The following is a 21,468-nucleotide window of genomic DNA, read 5'->3' on the forward strand; positions in this document are numbered from 1 at the left end:
TGTCGGTACTTCCTGTCCGACTGCCAAATCTGCATACCCACTTCCCTCCCTCCCTCACTAACTAACTAACTCACTAATATTCCGTGGAGAAAAACATTTGCACGAATCCAACCACAGGATATCAGCACAGAGAAGGCAGACTTGGACCAGGACTTTTTTTTTTTAATCCCATTGTAATCTTAAATGCCAAAGCAAATGCCACAGAGTTATTTATGGGCCTGGCTTGGGTGAAGTAGAAACTATGGTGTTGTAAATCATGTCAACAGGCTACTGGCACACACGTACACACAATTAGAGGAAGGTCAAATAACTCCTAAGCTTTTGTATCTACGTTGTGCAATAATTTGTGCAGATGTTTTCAGATCACTGCATTTTTTTTTTTTTGTAAAGTGCAGCATCGTCGTATTAGTTTTGATAAATATTATACAGTAGACACGTCTTTTAGTGCAGTGTACATTTACAAACTAACTAACTTACTAACTAAATACTGCGTGCAATCTTCTTGAGCTAATGTTCCCAAAAAAAAAAAAAAAAGTTACAAACCATGCATCCCCTCTGGAGTCCTGGGTTATATCAGCAGGCAACGTTTGATAATGTTTCCAAAAATAAACAGTCTTTGGAACAATAGGAATAAATTGATAATGCCTAGTCACTGTTTAGTCTGTGTTTTACATCATCCGGCAGCAGTATACTGCCATATCACATAATGTAATTTTAAAGACTGCATTGTTCTTTTAACTTTTAACTGTAATGTCTACTATGATTTTATATTTGTCATTGGATGAAGAGACAAAAAAAAATAGTGTCAACATGTAGTCTTCTACAGGACAGAATGTGATGACAAGTGCTGCAGAGTGATTCCCTATCTGGACTTCAAGGCAGATAGCCAATTTTCCAAACTGCGCAGAGCTGACTGTTTACTTCCTGTTGTCACTTCTTTCGTCCTGAGGTCAGCGAGATAGTGCAGTGGCACTCAACATGTTGTGCAGCTGAGCTTACCGACCACAGGACTCAGTACATAATAAGTATTAGTCTGTATCAGCACGGTGACATGGTTGTACTGTACACATGCGTGCCAAATGGTGAGATAACACTGCTTAAAATGATCCTTGACAATGGGGACTTGTTGTGTATGGAATGGAATTGTAACAACAACAAAATGTACTAGTATGAATTTTTATCAAATTCCGTATTTTGTCCACTATAAAGCGCACCTAAAAGCATTCAATTTTCTCAAAAGCCGACAGTGCACCCTATAATCCAATGTGCCTTACATATTAATGACAGCTGCAGCGGTTGTAAAAGCTCTATATAAATAAAGCGGTATTGTATTATATTTCCTTTAGCGTAGCTCCATCTAATGGATGCAGAACGCAACTGCAGCCACTATTGTAGCTTCTATTCTATACAACTTATAATGCGGTGCGCCCTACATATGAAAAAAGTTTTAAATTGGGCCATTCATTGACGTGCGCCTTATACTCCGAAGCACCTTATAGGAAAATACGGTACATATTTTTTTTTTCATGACAACACGCAAATGCTACACAAAGATAGTTTTGAGCAAATTTATTCATGAAGGATGGGACCATTTATCCCCTGAATTCAGCAGCCATAAATTAAGAGTGGAATGACTGGTGCTATCACTAGAGTTGCATTGCACTGTGCCAGACAGTTATGTAACTCCACCAGCATGGAGAGAGAGTCTCAGTTAAATTGTTCCACTGCAAAGAAAACAAGCCCTGATTAAAAGGTCCCAGTGGCCCTTGTGCATCCCATCCTGCGGACTGGGGCCCCCTGGCTCCTTATCTTTAGCCAGCAGTCTTGAACTTGGGTCTTAAACTAGTTAGTGATTTTAAATTGAACCGGCGAATTGGTGCCGTTGTTAAATCCAGCTTCTTTCATCTTAGGCAGCTGGCTAAAGTAAAACCTTTCCTTTGTCATTAGCACTTTGAAACAGTCAATCCTCCATTAAGCATCTCCAGTTGGTCCAGAATGTTGCTGCTTGCCTCTTGACTGGTATTCATAAGTAGGAGCACATCACTCCTACTCTGGCATCCCTTCACTGGGTCCCTTTATATTTTACAGTTCTTTTTAAGATCCTATTATTTGTTTTTGGATCTTTAAATGGCCTCACTCGACCTTGAGCTCCTTCGTCCCTACGCGCCTGCCCGTTGCCTTAGGTCTGGGACAAGACATCATTAGAGGTACCAAGACCTAGGCAGAGGCTCGGAGCGCATAGAGCCTTTTCCGTTGCTGATCCCTCTCTTTGGAATGGCCTCCCGTTGAACGTTAGGCAAGCCTCCTCTTTGCCCATCTTTAAAACTCGTCTTAGAAATCCCTTTATTTTGGGGTTTTGAAACAGCAGGAGACTTGATTTTTAGATTTACTGTTTTTGTGCTTTCTACTGTCGTTATTAATTTATTGTTTGTTGTTGTATGTATGATCTTTGCTCCCTATACAGCATTTGGTATACAGCGGTGGTGGTTTTCAAGTGCTCTATAAATACAGTTGAGATGACCGTTAATTGAGATAGATTTTAATGTTGTCTATATTGCATCGCATAAGATTTAAGCATACTATGACAAGCTCTACAAATTGATGTTTGAACAGCTTTTGGGAAGTTGCTCGGTTGTTTTTGTGCTTCAGCATCAGATAACCTTAACCTTCGACAAATTAAAAGTACTTGGTGGCCTCAGTGTCAGACCTTTAATTTCAGATTCTTGTTGTAAATAACTGAGGATACACCAGACCCACACTGCTTTATTGCACACATGTACAGTCTGTCCTTGACTAGATTTCAGTGCCTATCTTGTCAAACACGGCTACTAATCAGGCGGCAAGTAAGTCTACATGGCCCATTCAGTGTATGTATCGTATCATGTGACTTCCAATGTATGCCAACTTTTACTCCATGTCTTCATCCCCATTTCTCACACTTGATCTTATTTTCACAATTTTTCAACCGCTTGTTTTTTTTTGTGATGCTGTGATATGAGCAGTAGGTCTTCTAACCTGTTGTCTGTCTTGTCGTACAGCCAGTGAAGCATCGGGGCCAATGATTGGTAAAAATGGGTCGAATTGGAGGACCTACAGTGCAGAACAGGTACGCGTTATAGGCATGACATAAGACCTGAGACATACCCACACCATTAGATGTGAAGGGAGAAAAAAAAAACCTGAAATGCGTCTGTTGCTAAAAAGACAAAAAATCTACGACGCTATAGCTTTAGTTTTAAGTGTTTACTCTCAACTACCACAGGGTCCATCAGTGACCGCTGACTTTCCTGATGCATTTCTTCATGAATGTGCAAATGTCAGACACCTTGTTGAAAGAATTCCCAGGACAATAGAAACTATTTCAAGAAAAGAAAGAGTCAATTTTCAATCCATGTCTGTGCAATGGTCAAGTTAAAATTTCCCACTTATGTGAATGTTTGACAAGAAATGCTCAAAAGAAGATGCTCATGGTTGGCTGAGTTTTGGTTCCTGTTTTTTTTTCTTTTCTTTTTGTCAGCATCTTCCTTCTGGTTATGGCACTTACCCCAGCACCAGCCACCAAGTAGCAGGGAATCACTGCTCCACCAGCTCCCTGCCCCGATCTGCTCCTGGCACATTGGGATGGCCCCGATCGAGCCCTGTGAACGCCACGTCATCTTCCTCAACCTCTTCCTCCTCCTCTTCACAGCAAATTCAACAACGTATTGCTGTCCCTCCAACTTCAAACCAAGGTAACATCCGACCTGATGTTTAACCAAACATCCCCATTATAGGCAAGTGAGTGAAACCACATAAACCAATCATTGTATACTTTTGATAGTCTACCAATATGTGATTTAAAAAAAAAAAAAATGTTCCTGACATCTGTACCTGAAGCCATCAATTTGTCTCACCTGATAGGCTCGAACACTGGCTCCCAGCCTTTGTCCTTGCCACCTCAGAGCGAACGAACAGATCCACCTCCAGCAGTGGCTGTACGTCCTTACGTCCCTGACCATCCATCCAGGCCGCAGTCTCCAAGAAAGGGCCCTGCGACAATGAACAGCAGCTCCATCTACAGCATGTATCTTCAGCAGCCTCAGGCTAAGAATTATGGCTCACTCAGCAACAGGACCGCTGTTAAAGCAGGTAAACTAAACAGTAATAAAAGACAAATCCAGATTCTTCGGTCTTTTGAATCAGTTCCTTTCTGCCCCAGTCTATGGGAAACCCATCCTGCCGACCTCCTCCACATCTCCATCCCCTCTTCCTTTTCTCCACGGCGGAACAAGAACAGAAGACGCTACAGACAAGGAAGGAGTAAGGGGAGTTGGAGGAGAACCCATCGATGGGTCAAATTTACCGCCTCCGAGTGTGGACAACATTCCTCGTCCTCTCAGTCCTACTAAGCTCACTCCAGTTGGTAGGTTGCACAGGATAAAATCAGTGATGTCCCGCTACCTGCAAACATTAAGAAGTTTCATCACTTGGTCACAGAACCCCATTTTCTTGTGATACAAACTCCCACTAATCTAACCCACGCACTGTATTACGTGCTCTACGGGTTACAGTCAGTGGTACTAAAGAAACGACAGGAAGCAGAGCTGGAGGTGGCGGAAATGAAGATGTCGAGGTTTTCTTTTCGATCCACCAGGTTGGGTTGGATTACAAAAATGCTTAGCAGAGGGAAAAGCTGAAAGGAGAAAATCTCCACGGCGGAACAAGAACAGAAGACGCTACAGACAAGGAAGGAGTAAGGGGAGTTGGAGGAGAACCCATCGATGGGTCAAATTTACCGCCTCCGAGTGTGGACAACATTCCTCGTCCTCTCAGTCCTACTAAGCTCACTCCAGTTGGTAGGTTGCACAGGATAAAATCAGTGATGTCCCGCTACCTGCAAACATTAAGAAGTTTCATCACTTGGTCACAGAACCCCATTTTCTTGTGATACAAACTCCCACTAATCTAACCCACGCACTGTATTACGTGCTCTACGGGTTACAGTCAGTGGTACTAAAGAAACGACAGGAAGCAGAGCTGGAGGTGGCGGAAATGAAGATGTCGAGGTTTTCTTTTCGATCCACCAGGTTGGGTTGGATTACAAAAATGCTTAGCAGAGGGAAAAGCTGAAAGGAGAAAATGACTTGCAAATGTTCCACTAAATTCTGACATAGACAATGATGTTCAGTTCTATTTAGTCTCACAGTTTTTTGTGTATTTTTCAGGAGGCAAGGCAATTTTATTTATGTAGCACATTTCATGCACAAAAGCAATTCAATGTGCTTCACACAACTACAAGCATTTACAAATACAACTGTGAATGACAATCAGAAGCAAAGCAAGTAAATAGCAGCTTAGAAAAATTAACAGAATGTAAATTGACACCATTTAAACACAGGAACAGAAAACTTAAGATTAAAATAAAATTAAGAAATAAAAGTAGATTTTTAAAATAAGTCAAAGACAAAACGAATAAAAATTAATTGGAGGAACTTAATTAAAGCTATGGGGGGGAAAAAGCAATGTTTGGTATTTCCCCCTGGGATATGACTTCACTTCTGTTGGCAGTTTATTCCATTTGTGTGCAGCATAACAGCTATATGCAGATTCACCATGTTTACTTTAAATTTTCAGCTCGACTCCACTGAGGCTAATTTTATATTCACTCAGCATTTCTTTCTTATATTCGGGATTCAGACCATTCTGTGATTATTAGACCAGTAGCAGAATTTTAAAATCGGTTCTGCTGCTAACTGGGAGCCAGTGTAAAACCTTAAACACTGTAGTAATATGGTCTGACCTCTTTGTTTTGGTCAGAACACAAGCTGTAGTTTTCTGAATGATTTCTGCAGCTTTTTGATGGTCTTTTGACGGAATCCAATAAGAAGACTATGACAATAATCAATTCTACTGGTGATAAAAGCATGGATAAGTTTCTCCTGGTCTGCTTGGAGGATGCAACTAGTCTGGATATTTTTCAGCTGGTAAAAGGCTGTTTTGGCGTTTGATTTGATATGATGGGTGATAGGTCTGAGTCAGCAGCCCAAGATTTTTGACTGGGATTTTGGTTTGGAAAGACGGTGTCTCCAGGTGTTTTCTCAGAGAAATATTTTTTTCCCCCCATTATTGCCAAAAACGATTACCTCCATTTTGTTTTGGTTAAGATGAAGAAAATGTTAGTTCATCCAGTTGAGATTTGCTCTAGACGTTGACACAATATGTTCATTGAACTGATGTCATTCGGGGAATTAATAAATACAGCTGTATGTCATCTGCATAAATGTGACAGCCAACATTGGCTTTCTGAAGCATTTGACCCAAAGGTAACATGTACGGGCTGAATGGTAAGGGTCCAAGGCCTGACTCTTGACGGACCCCAGTTGTCAAGGTCATTCAACCATATTCAGTCGAGTGGATCTACCCTGCATCCTACTGGCTGGATGAATGGTTTTATCATTTTAAAAGCAGAATTTTGCTTGTCGTTCTCTGTTTGCATCTCGTAGTAGATAAATTGGTTTACCTAATGTGTCCATCAGATGGGTGTTCACTAATGCAAAAATCTTGGTAGCATCAGTTACTTATGAAATTCACAAACAAGTTTCTTAATATTTCTATGATACCCTCTGTTTTCAGCCCACTCTCAACTACGCTATCAAAACGATGCTGACCTGGAAGTCCTTCGCCGACGTCTCAGCAATGCCCCACGGCCTCTGAAGAAGCGGGGTTCGATTACTGAACCTGAGGGCCCACAGGGGCCAAACATTCAAAAGCTACTCTACCAGAGGTTTGTGCGGAACCCCTTTCTATTTTCTCTGCCTAGTTTTAGTCGTCCATATTGAGGGTTGATTGAGTGGTCATTTTTTGTCGTGATCTGCAGGTTTAACACTTTGGCTGGAGGCATGGAAGGGGTTTCAGGTAGGATTTTGTCACCTCAGTGACTCTCATCTCCATAATACAGTACATCATGGTTGAATAGTCAACATAGCACACTCTTTATTTTAGGCAGTACTTTCTACCAGCCTGATTGTCTTTTGAGTGACATGGACAACATCCAATCTGCCAAGGGGAATGTCGAACCATGTGAAAAGCATGCCAGCTTGACAACAGAGGACGCAGAAGTTCAAAATTTGAACTTGGACTGTCGCCACTTATCACCGGGGGCCATTGAAACGGCCACCACGGGAGAAGTGAGAGAGAATGGGTCACCACAAACGAACCTTGCCTCAACACCTGTGAAGTCTGAAGATCAGAATAATAATCAAAGCAGTTCGAGTTCGGCCCACAGCGTGACAAGTCAGGCCTCCACTTCACCATCACCGCCTACCCCACCTTCAAAGCCGAAGGTAACGTATTGCGCCTTTTGTTGCTGTGAAGAGTTAATACGGTCCCCGCATGCTCGCGACAGGAACAGGGTTATGTTTCACAAACATTGACTTTGTCTTCCATTTCTACTTCTTCCATTTCTACTTCGACTGTCTTTATCCAGTTGGCTTTTGCTGCATTACCACCAGTGGAAAAAAGGGGGCAATAATTGCAACACCATTGGGGAACAAGGATTTTTTTTGGGGGGGGGGTGCCAGTGCCAACTCAAATGTTAATATATACAAGTTGCACCTGAGCATAAATTGCAGGAGCAGCCAAACTATGAAAAAGGCTGTGATTTGTCGTCTGAAAAATACGCGATTTAGATTTATTCTCAAAAAAAAAAAAACCTATGACTTCATTATTGCTGTACCGGTAATTTATTTTCTATTTTTGATTGTATTATGATTTGATTCTCATGTTTCACTTCTTAAATTACAATTTAGTCTCTTATTTGCGTGACCTATTTTCTCGTCATGGTATGAAGTTTACTACTGCTGCTTATTGAGCTGCTAATGTTGTGTTGTCTTTCTACCTGTCTTGCTTTCTTATCAGGTGAAGCGAACCAACTTGAAAAAGCCTTCATCAGAGCGCACGGGACATGGGCTGAGAGTCAAGTTTAACCCTCTAGCTCTGCTGCTTGATGCATCGTTAGAAGGAGAGTTTGATCTGGTGCAGAGAATTATATATGAGGTAAATCGCAGCGTTGGTATTGTCTTATTTTAGTAGGACAAATCAGCTTTGCATTTCATAAAAAGCACAACACAATGTGCATAGAGTTTTGCAATGAACTCCATTCTCTTCCACTATCTGAGATTGGATTGCAGGGGCAATACCTTTAACAGGGAAGTTTAGACTTCCACTTGATCTGGCTTCTCTCAATACAGAGAAGTAGCGGCTCTACTCTGAGCCCCTCGCAGATGACCGAGGTTCTTACCCTATCACGAAAGGAGAGCCCGGACACCCCGCTGGGGAAACTCAATTCATCTGTCTGTATGAACTGTGTTGCAAAACAAAAAAAAAAGAAAGAAAAAAAAAACTCCTTTACTGAATTTACTTTAAATGATGAGGCTACTGAGATGGGTCATGGGAGCATACCTTGGATCAGATCATGCATCATACTATACCTTTGTACAATTGAAAATGATTGTTGAGGTGATAATTCTTCGTCCAGAGGAGAATCTATGAACAATCACTTACCCGACACTTGTTTTGTTTTGTATTTTCACCTGTCCTATTCGGCTGCTGCGGGTCTATAAGCCTTTTCATGCAAGAATGGTTTTGCTGAGCAACGGTCGAGTTCTATTTGTATTGTGATGGATATTTACTGGAAATACGCTCAGAGAGAACACACTTTGATAAGAGACAAACAGAGAGAAATGAGACAACAGAGCAAAAAAAACAAAACAACAGACTAATGTATAAAATGGTACATGACCTGGGTTGGATTCTGTGTGTTATATGGGCTAGGACGGCAGTGCCACACACTGCAGGAAAGCAGCAATGCTGCGGCCAACTGTTGGCCCTCAGTCTTCTCACTAATGCAATCCACAGCGCCCCTAAAACATGTATGGACTGTATGTTGTGAGTGGGCTAGGGAAAGGAAGGGAGGCAAAGTCCAACAATCATTGTGTCCTTTCAAGCATGCCCCAGCCCACCCAAACTGTATCATGAGTGTATACATAGCAGGCATTTAATTCTGGTCTCTAAATCAGCGGTCCCCAACCTTTTTTGCCCCATGGACCGGTTTAACGTCAGATAACATTTTCAGGGACTGGCCTTTAAGGCCGGATAAATCCAACAAAATAATATGATATGACCTGCATGAAAACTGGTATTTTCGGAACATAATAATAAAGACGAATCATGGCACGAGGAACGTCCGATCTGGCCGCAACACTCTCTGGTCACTATATAACGTTTAAACCTGCCTTCAAAATAAGATACAAAGTGCATGAAAAATACAACTCACCATCGCTGCATATTATGCAGGGTGGGCTTGGTGCGTTTGAATCTCCCATTGAGATAAATCCGTAGTTTAAGTAGGACTCGTGATACTATCATTCAAATGTAGCCTTCTTTTTCTTGAAAATCGTAGGCTGCTCTTCTGTCTCCTGGCTGGGCCATTTCCCATTCCCAAAGACGTTTGTTTTTTACTCATTTTGGTAGCTCCTGGGTTTCATCTTAGCGGCAACCTATCACGTGATCGAGAAGCGCGCCTTGACCTGCGTCAAAAGTGACATACTGTAGACTCATGCAACAGAGAATCCGGTATTTTTTCAAAATAAAATATGTTTCGGATTCCAAAATAAATAAAAAGGAAGGAATGTAAGTTATTTATTCTCACTGTGCCACCCGGTACCGGTCCGCAGCCCGGGGGTTGAGGACCGCTGCTCTAAATGACATCCAATACGAGTGCTAAAAACTATCAGAGCCTTTGAAACGTTTTAGATAATACCTTTTTAATTGCCTTTCAGGTGGAAAATCCCAGTTTGCCAAATGATGAAGGCATCACTCCTCTCCACAATGCTGTTTGTGCTGGCCACCACCACATTGTCAAGTTTCTGCTGGACTTTGGAGTGAATGTGAATGCAGCAGATAGTGATGGATGGTCAGTACCTTCAGTTAGTCACACATTTGGTAATAGCATTTGCATTCGACGTGGACGGTACTATATTAAATGTCGAACAATGGTAGCTGGAAAAATATGGGGCTACAATCATAATTGCATTTCTGAGTCCATTTTGACCAAGCTAACTGAGCAACATCAAAGGGAGAGATGGGGATCTGCATTTACCAGGTGTTTGGTTCAATAACCACTGCATATAACTTACATTAACTCCAACACCAGCATGCTCACGCAGCGATCCTGTATGCAATGTTTAAATCAATGTCATCGTACACTATGATTAGAGCTGAGTAGCCAAAAAGTGTACTCCGGTAGAGACAACTGTTACTTTAGAATAATATGACTCAAGTTGAAGTAGAGTAGTCCTCCAAATAATTACTTACGAGTAAAAAATTACTCAGCAAAAAACTGCTAAAGTACTGAGTAACTGTGAGTAACCTCTGATTTGTATTTAATTGATTGTTGACCCTCAGATTTGGTTTTAAGAGAATCAATGTAACAAAAATAAATAAAAATAACTACCGTATTTTCCGCACTAAAAGGCGCACCTAAAAGCCTTCCATTTTCATAAAAGCTGACAGCGCGCCTTAAAATCCGATGCGCCTTGTATATGGTCATTACGGTAATATTTCGTGACTTGCCGTATATTTGACTGTATCAAGACCCCAAAATGGCTCCTTGCAAGAGACATGCTTACAACGCAGAGTTCAAACTTAAGGCGATCAGTTACGCAGTTGAACACGGAAATAGAGCAGCGGCGAGAGAGGTCAATGTTAACGAGTCAATGGTGCGGAGGTGGCGGAAGGAACAAGATGCCCTGTGCCAGGTAAAGAAGACTAAACAGAGCTTCCGAGGAAACAAAGCACGATGGATGGCCACAGTTGGAGGACCTACTCGAACAGTGGGTTGTTGAGTAGAGGGCAGCAAGTAGAAGTGCCTCTACAGTCATGATTCGAATAAAGGCAAAACCTCTGGCACAGGAACTTAAAATAAATGAATTTAGTGGCGGTCCTTCTTGGTGCTTTCGGTTTATGAAAAGATGTCATCATCCGCGCACAAACCACTGTTTCGCAGCAACTGCCTCAAGACTACCAAGAAAAGCTGGCCACTTTCCACGCACAGTGCAAAAATAAGATCACTGCAAAAAAAATCCGACCAGAGCACATCGTCAACATGGACGAAGTTCCACTCACCTCTGATATTCCTGTGAACCGCACTGTGAATAAAACGGGTGCACGTATGGTGAATGTTCGCACCACAGGGAATGAGAAAGCATCCTTCACTGCAAACAGTAGAAAATAGGCTATGTGGTTCTGCAAACCAAATTCAAATGTAATAGGATTTTTTTTTCATACTCGTGGCCTTTACATCTTTATGTCCTACTTTACTCACGTTTTGGTGGTTCCTTTATCCTCAGGACGCCTCTACACTGTGCCGCTTCTTGTAACAGTGTCCATCTCTGTAAAATGCTGGTCGAATCAGGGGCAGCCATTTTTGCCCAAACCATCAGTGATGTTGAAACAGCGGCAGACAAATGTGAAGAAATGGAGGAAGGTTACACACAGTGTTCTCAATTCCTTTATGGTAAGTACTGAACATAACACAAGTAGGATGTGAATCAAAATAGAATTTAGCTGTTGAATCAAAAGATCTAATTCACTCAGATTATATGGCAAAGATACGTTGCGTAAGGACATCCTCGGTCTCAGAGTGTGTCTTTGTGTCAGGTGTTCAGGAAAAGTTGGGCGTGATGAACAAAGGCTTGGTCTACGCGCTCTGGGACTACACAGCCCAGCAAGCTGATGAGCTAACCATCAGTGAGGGGGACTCGCTCGTCATACTGCGACGGCGTGACGACACCGAGACGGATTGGTGGTGGGCTCGACTCAATGACCGTGAAGGATATGTTCCCAGAAACTTGCTCGGGGTATGACACTGTACAGCTCAGTAACATCTAAAATCGTATTTTACTTGCTAATCATATTCATTTGGCATAGCCACACATTGATTAAGGTTGAGAGTTTGAGTTTCAGTTTTGCGTGTTATAGGTTCTCTTCACTTTGACTGTATATGAGGCTCATTAAATAAATAAGGTGAACTTCTAATACAGATGGAAGGTTACTCCCAGCACTGTCACACACTTATCGCATCGATGCACAAGCTTCCATATTCCATCCATCCATCCCTCCATTTTCCTATTCGCTTTATCCTCACAAGGGTTGCGGGGGGTGCCCGAGCCTATCCCAGCTATCGTCGGGCAGTAGGCGGGGGACACCCTGAATCGGTTGGCAGCCAATTGCAGGGCACACACAGACAAAACAACCATCCACGCTCACACTCACCCCTACGGACAATTTGGAGTGGCCCATTAACCTGCCACGCATGTTTTTGGGAGAAGGGAACTGGAGTACCCAGAGAAAACCCACACAGGCACGGGGAGAACATGCAAACTCCACACAGGGAGGCCGGAGCCGAACCCTACACCGACCTCTGCACTGTGAGGTTGACGTGTTAACCACTGGACCACCGGGCGCCGCTTCCATATTCCCTCAGTGTAAAAAAATCTTGGGACTGATACCTCAGCCAGTCGCTCACAGCACTTTTGACTACATCGTCACTTTCAAACTTTATGCCTCTCGTGAACGCTTTTAAGCGACCAAACAGGTGAACGTCTGAAGGGGCAAGGTCTGGGCTGTAAGGGGGATAAGGGAGCAGTTCCCAGCCCAGTTCCTTGATTGTCTGCACCGTTTGGGCTACTGTGTGAGGCTTTGCGTTTTCATGATACGAAATGACTCCTTCTGACGGATGACCCCTGCGTTTGTTCTTGATGTCTTTCTTGACCTGCCTTACTAGTTCACAGTAGTTGGCACCAAGTTTGAACATGACGAAGTCAAAAGTGTTGTCAGCGACTGGCTGAGACACTGAGACACCAGTCCAAAGATTTTTTGGCTGATGGAATATGGAAGCTTGTGCACAGATGAGAAAAGTGCATCAAAGTACTGGGAGACTACATTGAAAAAGTTAAAAAAAAAAAAAAAGTTAGCTTTGATCTGTATTAGGCCAAACAAAAAAGAAAGAAAAAGAAAGAACCCTATGCTGAAATTTCAGCATAGGGTCGGTAGGTAGGACAAAGGTTTTTTTATTTTTAATCTCCCCCCCCCATCAAAAATTTAAACAAAATAACCATAAAACATAAAACAAGAAGACATTGAACCCGCCGCTCCGCGGCCGGCGCCGCCGCCACCGATTTAGTTTTCTCCCCGCTCCAGACTCGGAGGGGCCAGTGCGCGCCGCCGCCTCCGCCGCCGTCCTCCTCCGCCGTCCTCCTCCGCCCTCGGTTTTTACTCGGCCCGTGGTGTTCATCAAATAGTTCGCTGAATTTTTTCGCTGTAAAGCCTCTACACAAAAATGTAGAAGGTTGTTTGAAAAAAAAATGCCGACCGTAAAGTTTTTTTTCGACGTAGAAATTCTCGGTTGGTCGGGTTACCGGAAACACACTACTTTTTTTTCTACGCCTTAGAACAGGGGTGACCAAACTCTTTGGACCGAAGATCTACTTTTCGTTCAACCAACCTCCCCGGATCGCCCCTTACCGCGCACGCACACACACACACACACACACACACACACACACACACACACACACACACACACACACACACACACACACGCGCGCCGCATGAAACGAAGCCAAACACGGAACCAAGCGATGCACTTTTGCAGCCTGTTGACTATCTTAGCTCACACGTACTGTTTTAAAGTGCTTCCCTTAGCCCTCTAGATTCCTATTCTTTGCCCGTGCCCTCGGTGAATTGCACACGAAGAAAACTCTGAATGAGAATAATGACGATCAAAGATATAGCACAACAGCTCTGATCACAAGCTGCAATTGCAAACTGCTGAGTGTTAACAACTTCTGCTGACGTAGTCACGCGCCACCGTAGGTTATAGATTTATATGCTTTATTTTATTTTATTTTTAAAATCTTTCTTTGGGAAAATGAGACTGATAGGATGATTAGGGTGCAGTGTGCATTAACACAAAAATATATTACTAACATGTTCAAAGACACACAAATGTTTTATTTTTTTTTTCTCTTCTACACCTTTCGGATCTAATTGGGACGAGTCCTAGATCTACCGGTAGATCAGGATTGACGTAATGGGCACCCCTGCCTTAGAAGTCTTTATACTGAAAAATTCACCTTATTTATTTATGGAATGACCCTGGAACAGTTCAGAGTTGAAGATGTCCATCTGGTGTTGGCTTTTTTTGCAGTATGTAGTGCATTTATTGTTGTGCAGTCTATCATCATATTCACTCGCTGTGTTTGTCTCCAGCTATATCCAAGGATCAAACCCAGACAACGTTCCCTGGCCTGAAGCTCAGATCAACATCCTTGTGCACATTCATCGGCAAGCACATCAAGGAGAGAAAGCAATGTGTGCTTTAGGTGGAGCTATGCAGTCGAGATTCAAATTAGATGAGAAAAAAAAAATTACCCAACTGTCCCTGAACACTTACACGTTAGGTTAACATTTTTGGATGGTGTTTCAATGGAGAGTTGATATTTTGTCATTTTAAAATGACTATTTTTGTACAGTTTTCCCAGAATTATAAACTCCCAAGTGGCTACCGTTATTATCATTCTGTGAGCTTCACAGTATATAGTCCGTAACCTTTTTTTTTGCCTGTATGTGTAAATGTAACATATGGAGGAATGTTTGTGACAAGGGTGACGTGGATGTGATGATTCACAATGTGCCGGGGTGGATGAATGCAAATATTTGGTTGACTTTAACGAAGGTGAGACATTGTTGGTTCTGAGGTTGCAGTTGAAGCAGTTCTAAAAAGGAAATTAAGATTTTTCTCCAACAAGCATGCACTGAGGGTTGCCACACAGAGCATGATAAAAGGGACCCAACACACTACAATGTTAACTCGCGTATCTGCCCCCGAACTTTGCAGAGACTACTGAGGAGATGAAGAACCAAAGGAAAATAAGAATGTGGTTGAGAGTGTTTTGAAGACAGATTTGTAAAACCAAAATACATTTCGAGAGTTTGGAGTTGCAGTTCATTTGACAAACAGATGAATTTGTTCGTGTTTTTTTTTCTTACAGCATTGCGAATACCGGGACAATACTAAACAAATTATAAGACTCTGAGTCAAGAGTTTTTTTTTCTCCCACATATGTTGGGAAAACATGTAATACCACATCTCTGTGAAGTGTATGGTAACAGAAAAAAATGTTTTCTTGCTTTAATGATGGACCTTCTATTAAATTGTATTATTCAATCACCTATCCAGCATCATGAAGTGCTTTAATGTGGACTATTTCAACATCAGTGAGCTCTGTACGTTTAGAATGTTGCACAATAGTGAGGAACTTGAGAAATGATTTCACTTGGTATCCCCAAAATTGAGCCAACATATTGGGCTTCCCTGAGAAAGCAGAAATGAACCAAACATGCAGTGATACATTTTTTTCTCTTCATTAATTCAAGTTCATAACGATGCTCTGCATGTATACTCTGCAGTTTAAATTAAAGAACTGCAACAATTTTGCTCTCATTTTTCACGGGCTGAACTGAAAGACTTTCTTCACATCTACAAAAGGTTCATTTCCTTCACATATCGTTTACAATCCTGTCTAAATCTGTGTTGACACCTCTCCTTTGCCCAGATAATCCATTCACCTCACAGGATGCTGATTTGACAACGTGATTATTGCACACGTGTAGCTGAGGTTGCCCGCAACATAAGATCACATTCAAATTTGCAGTTTTACCTACCGTAGGGCAGTGGTCCCCAAACCTTTTATGCCCCACGGACGCAATGTCAGACAACATTTTCAGAGACCGGCCTTTAAGGTGTTCATTCATTCATTTTCCGAACCGCTTGATCCTCACTAGGGTCGCGGGGGGAGCTGGAGCCTATCCCAGCCGTCTCCGGGCAGTCGGCGGGGGACACCCTGAATTGGTTGCCAGCCAATCGCAGGGCACACAGAGACGAACAACCATCCATGCTCACACTCACACCTACGGACAATTTAGAGTGTTCAATCAGCCTACCATGCATGTTTTTGGAATGTGGGAGGAAACCGGAGTACCCGGAGAAAACCCACGCAGGCCCGGGGAGAACATGCAAACTCCACACAGGGAGGCCGGAGCTGGATTCGAACCCGGCACCTCTGCACTGTGAAGTCGACGTGCTAACCACTGGACTACCGGGCCGCCCGGCCTTTAAGGTGTGGTGGATAAATACAACAAAATAATTTGATTTGACCCGCATGAAAACTGGTATTTTCGAAACATTATAATAGGCGCGGGCGTGCTGGATCATGTCCCAGCTGTCTTCGGGCAGTAGGCGAGCACACCCTGAACCGGTTGCCAGCCAACCGCAGGGCATCCCCCTTTCACTTAGCCTATTTTTCTACATTCGATAATTAAAACTCCTCTTGAATGCGGTTACTGTAAACAAAATTTGAGTGACAATTGTCTTTAAATGAATTTGAAGTTTTTTAAGGCATGCGAAGTCAATTAACCTGTCACAGCATTTCAGCTGACACAGGCACAGCGCGTCGCATAAGCAGATCACGCACTGAGGGTAGGGCACCAAGAACCTGCGGGGCCACCCAAAAAATCAAACTCGTAAAAAATGTATAACAATAGGAATTACAACCATAAAGAATCGAATATTTATAATAACGTTTTGTAAATACGTAATACAAAACTAACACAGGCTTAATTACACAAAAAACGATGATTCTCCTGTGCTGACTTCTCGTCACTCTTCCTTTTGTGCTCCGCAACCCCCCTATGTCATTCGTGAGTGGTTTGCTCCATTATGCTCAAATCGCTAATTTAGCATAATTTTATTTTTGGATATCTGGACACGTGGTCGAAAAGGCACCAAGAGTCGGCGGCGCCAAAAAATATAAAAAGTAAAAAAGAGCGAGATCAATGTTTTAAATAACAATTGTTTATTTTGTTACAGACATTTTTAGATGACCACAATAACCACAGTCACGTTTAGATGATGCGTTTAAATGTACTTCAGTCATGCAATAATCTGAAAAACCTGGTTTCCACGGTTCGGTCAATAGTTCGATTTCTTTCCCAATACATCTCGTAAACACCGGCACATTTATTACGTTATGAAAATTATATAGAATGTTCCATGACAAAGTTTTTTAATATGCAACGACTATGCCGGCATTTTTGAGAGGTTCATAGGGCAAGAGCGACATCTATTGGTGAAACTGTAATTTTGAAAAAAAAATCGATATTAAAGCTGTGTCGATTTCATATTCACCGTTTCCACATTATTATATTTTAGGTAGAACGCTGAAATGTTCATATAGCCGTGTTTTAAACATAGGACAACAAAATAATTAATTTAGAAAATGTTTTTACCATGGTTCAAAACTATATTTCACTGTAGAATCCTTGGATAGTTTATCTTGTACTTCTGAATACAGGATCAATGCTTCAATATGTTCAAGGAGGAACTCAAGGCCAAGTGTAAATTTCAGATGATTAACCACGCAACCACAAGTAGTAAAGATCAGCCATCAATCAGCAGGTCCAAAGGCTTTGCAGTAGGATCTGTGGGGGACAAGTTTATAGCTCATCATACGTGAAATTGATAAATGCGTACGTGTAGTGCCCAAGATATAATCTAGGGCTAGACCATGTACAATGGCCACTGCAGTGGCAACGGGGAATTGCTGCCCTCGAATGAAGTCAAATGGCATAAACTGTGTGTGCGAGTCTACGGAGCTCCAATCAACCATCAATGCGAGTGGAACAGCCTCCATTTCAGTTTGGTTCCAATCATAATCTGAGCGATTTTAGACTACAAATTTTGGTTCATACCCTCCCTCTTGTCCTGAGACTGGTGGTGATTCATAGTTCCAAAAGTGTGTTTCAAATGAATTACGGCTTCTACTTTTTGCAGATGTTCATTCTCGAAATGCCAGCCAATGCCAGAACCAACACGTCTCGGAAAGCAATGAGTCGGAATGTGGGTAGCCAATACCTTAACGAAGGAGGCTGCATCTTGCCTTTTGCAGTGGTAGTCCTCTGGCCAGCAAGTGTAGACATCAACAATTATCAACAGGTATTGCTGACCTTGAACTCGAGTCACCATTTCATTGATCTGAATTTCCTCTCCAGGGAGATGAGGCAGCAGAAAAGTCCCCTGGAGAGGTCTCATGGTAGACTACAAATTTTGGTTCATACCCTCCCTCTTGTCCTGAGACTGGTGGTGATTCATAGTTCCAAAAGTGTGTTTCAAATGAATTACGGCTTCTACTTTTTGCAGATGTTCATTCTCGAAATGCCAGCCAATGCCAGAACCAACACGTCTCGGAAAGCAATGAGTCGGAATGTGGGTAGCCAATACCTTAACGAAGGAGGCTGCATCTTGCCTTTTGCAGTGGTAGTCCTCTGGCCAGCAAGTGTAGACATCAACAATTATCAACAGGTATTGCTGACCTTGAACTCGAGTCACCATTTCATTGATCTGAATTTCCTCTCCAGGGAGATGAGGCAGCAGAAAAGTCCCCTGGAGAGGTCTCATGGTTGGCCAAACATTGTATAGCTGGCACACATCGCATTTGTTAATACTCTCGATCATGCTGTGCATATCTGGATGCCACCAATGTGTGAGTGAGTGTGTCTGTCATCTGTGCCTTACCCACGTGGGCCGCCCCATGGGCTTCCTCCACCAGGACACAAAACCTGCCTGCCAAGTTAATAGGGCGTCCATCTGGGTGATGCCACAAGCCTGTGGCACCCTGGTAGGCTTTGCTCACCTTCAGGCAGTTCTCTCTTTGGGCGATGCACGCTTTTGATCCTCAAACAGTGTTTCTAACACGCCTTTTGGGAACAACGTGACAAATCCCACTTCTACATTTACCATTTGGCACCCTGGGTGGTCTGCAGCTGTCTGTTTTGCCACGACATCGGCGACCTAATTTCTCTGTTCGACCCACCTGTTCCTTTGCTGTGCCCTTTACACTTGATTACCGCCATCTTGTGATATTTCATCAATGCTTTCCGCAACCGAATAATCTCATTCTGATGTTTGATTGGGGTCCCTGTCATGGTCAGGAAGCCGACCCTCAAAACCACGGAGTCAGCTCCACATGTGTAACACCACAAATTTACGCCCGAGTCTGTAAAAATGTTGACAATTTTCAAGCGCTCTTATCACTGCTCTCAATTCAGTCCACTTGTCCCATTGCTTCCCCTCCATTATCTCTGCCTCACTAACTGCAGCCAATCCTGACCATGTTGCTGTACTACTGCTCAGGCTGCTTGCAAACCCCTACTCTTGGGATGTCTGAAACAGCAACCGTCTGTGTACAATGTGATCTCAGCATCTGGCTACTGAATACCTTGCAAGTGTGGCAAGTGGACTGTTCCATTCTTCACGCAGCACATTCATGGTGATCCTCCTGGATAGTGTCTGCCATGTTGGTGTCTTCGTGTATGTATGTGCCGTGTGGCAGAGCCAACATTTTTTCCAGATGGCTGTGTCTCGGAGACGACATTGTGAATGCTGCCCAAGTTACGTAAGCCATTCCACCATGTGTTGTGAGTTGAAAATTTCAGGTGACAACAAAAAGCTTGGAGGCAGTTGTGTGTATCGCAACTGCCCGCCGTCATAGGTGAATGAAAAAATGTTCCGCATCTCTCCTGCAAGCAGCAAGCAAAAGAAAGTATTTGCCAAGTCAGTGACCGTAAAAAATGTCTGTGTGTAATCTAGCACAGTGAGAGCTGTAAACGTGTTTAGGACCGGAACAGTAGGTGTGGTGACATTCGACTTCGTACGTCTGAGGTCGTGCGCCATGCAATACTTTCCCACAGCTTTCTCTACTGGCAAAATGAGTGTATTTCAGGATGACGACAAGGACTCCAGAATCCTGGCCCTCTTCAGCCCAGCATTCCTCTCCGGGATGCCCTACGCAGGCTCCGGACTTCGTCGATACTGGTTCTGTCAGATGGGCGCAGAGATGGAAACTGGGGGTCACGAGGGAGATTCTGGAGCAAATCCCAACATCGGAGGTGCCCTGAGTCCACTGTCCCTGCGGCCACAACGCAACCATGGCTTTGCAATCAGGGTGATTGATGCGTTCTTTCTACACCGTGGCCTTACATAATTTGTTGATGTTCCAAAATGAAAGCATTTTGGGTGTATGCCCCAATTCGATAACCAGAAAGAGTAGCTAAATGGTCAACATGTCCGATGTGGTTGGGGTCCAGTCAGATGCCTTTTACACACTACTTAATCATGGGTCGCAAATCCTTGGTCTGATGATGGCCGATGTCATCGGTGGTTCAGCGGTTCGGTTACACTCATCTCATACCATTCTTTCTGCTCCAGAGCAAATGATGATGTGTTCATAATACAAACGTGGAATGAAGCGGCTCAATAGGTGGATTCAACGGCTGGAGGCTCGTAAACTGGAAAGTGGTATACAGTACACGCCATTTACGAGTGGGGACTCGGCAATCAGACTCGAAGGTCGGAAACGTCTGACTCACTTTGCTCTGACGCGGTATTTGTTCGATTGTATTTGCCGTAGTTAATGATCAAAAGCTTCTAACCTTCTGCGCACGCGCAAATCACAAGGCACGCGCGTATGAGTGTGTGTCTGTGCGTGCGCCTGGGTGTGTGTGTGTGTTTCTCCCCCAACATCTTGTCTCGGTCGCAGATGGTGCATTGACCGCTGTCAAACCAGCCGCCACAACGCAAAGTTGAAGTCAAGCCAGCCGCCACAGCGATTGTAAATACTGTATCGTTACGGTAATCTGCCGCCATCTTGACAGCAATGTTACTCACAGTCTCTCGCGGTCTTTTACGCCGGCCGATTTGGTTGAATCCAAAACACAGCATATCATGGCGATTGATAGTAAATCGAAATTAAACGTCTTTAACTATTTGGGGGCCGGCGGCATGCGAACCTCCGCTCGCAATGACAGCATCGAACTCTCAAATGTACTCGCTGTATGCTGGCATCACGTCCAGTAAACGTAAATTACTTTGTAAATGAATGCTACTACATTTGTGTCAAGTGTCAGCGAAGCGATCAACTCACCACATTTGATTGAATGAGCCATTGGCAGTTTCACGGTGCATGCGTGTCCGAGTAGTGACAGGGGCGTGCACGCCTTCTTTGAACCTTAACTTTTTTGACAGACAACAAAAAATCACAACTGTAACTAAGTGCTGAGTAGAATGAGTGAACAAAATACAATAGAACGCCTTTATTAACACTGTTTAGTGTAGACGTAGCGAAATTGTGGTTATAAAAAATTAAGAGACAACGAATAATAATAGTAATGACAAGCATTACTGTCCCACTAACTGCCACTGCCAGGATGAGGCTTGAGTAACGATGGGCAACTGAAGCCCTGCGACCACGCTTTAAGTGGCCCCTTGGTTAAACCCTCCCCATTTATATATATATACATATATATATATAT

The 21,468-nt window shown here is 43.1% G+C and overlaps 2 protein-coding genes across 5 annotated transcripts in view; both read left to right on the forward strand.

Annotated features, from left to right (window-relative positions):
- LOC109530230 (apoptosis-stimulating of p53 protein 1-like) overlaps window positions 1-15,275 on the forward strand; it is a 75,581-nt gene extending 60,306 nt beyond the window's left edge. For all 4 annotated transcript variants that reach the window (XM_019893838.1, XM_019893840.1, XM_019893839.1 and 1 more), the window contains 12 exons: window positions 3,039-3,106; window positions 3,518-3,731; window positions 3,901-4,128; window positions 4,199-4,402; window positions 6,613-6,763; window positions 6,857-6,894; window positions 6,982-7,322; window positions 7,897-8,034; window positions 9,819-9,952; window positions 11,388-11,554; window positions 11,698-11,897; window positions 14,311-15,275. In XM_019893838.1, the coding sequence (XP_019749397.1) occupies window positions 3,039-3,106; window positions 3,518-3,731; window positions 3,901-4,128; window positions 4,199-4,402; window positions 6,613-6,763; window positions 6,857-6,894; window positions 6,982-7,322; window positions 7,897-8,034; window positions 9,819-9,952; window positions 11,388-11,554; window positions 11,698-11,897; window positions 14,311-14,352 (1,925 nt within the window). In that variant the 3' untranslated portion in view covers window positions 14,353-15,275. The remainder of the gene's footprint in view (window positions 1-3,038; window positions 3,107-3,517; window positions 3,732-3,900; window positions 4,129-4,198; window positions 4,403-6,612; window positions 6,764-6,856; window positions 6,895-6,981; window positions 7,323-7,896; window positions 8,035-9,818; window positions 9,953-11,387; window positions 11,555-11,697; window positions 11,898-14,310) is intronic.
- A 5,335-nt stretch (window positions 15,276-20,610) lies between these two features.
- Window positions 20,611-21,468, forward strand: part of sdsl (serine dehydratase-like) — a 20,450-nt gene continuing 19,592 nt past the window's right edge. Inside the window, exon 1 of the mRNA XM_019893854.1 lies at window positions 20,611-20,788. The gene's annotated coding sequence lies outside the window, so the exon portion shown is untranslated. The remainder of the gene's footprint in view (window positions 20,789-21,468) is intronic.

Source organism: Hippocampus comes, unplaced genomic scaffold (assembly GCF_001891065.2).
Source record: "Hippocampus comes isolate QL1 unplaced genomic scaffold, H_comes_QL1_v1.1 scaffold221, whole genome shotgun sequence".
NCBI lineage: Eukaryota > Metazoa > Chordata > Actinopteri > Syngnathiformes > Syngnathidae > Hippocampus > Hippocampus comes.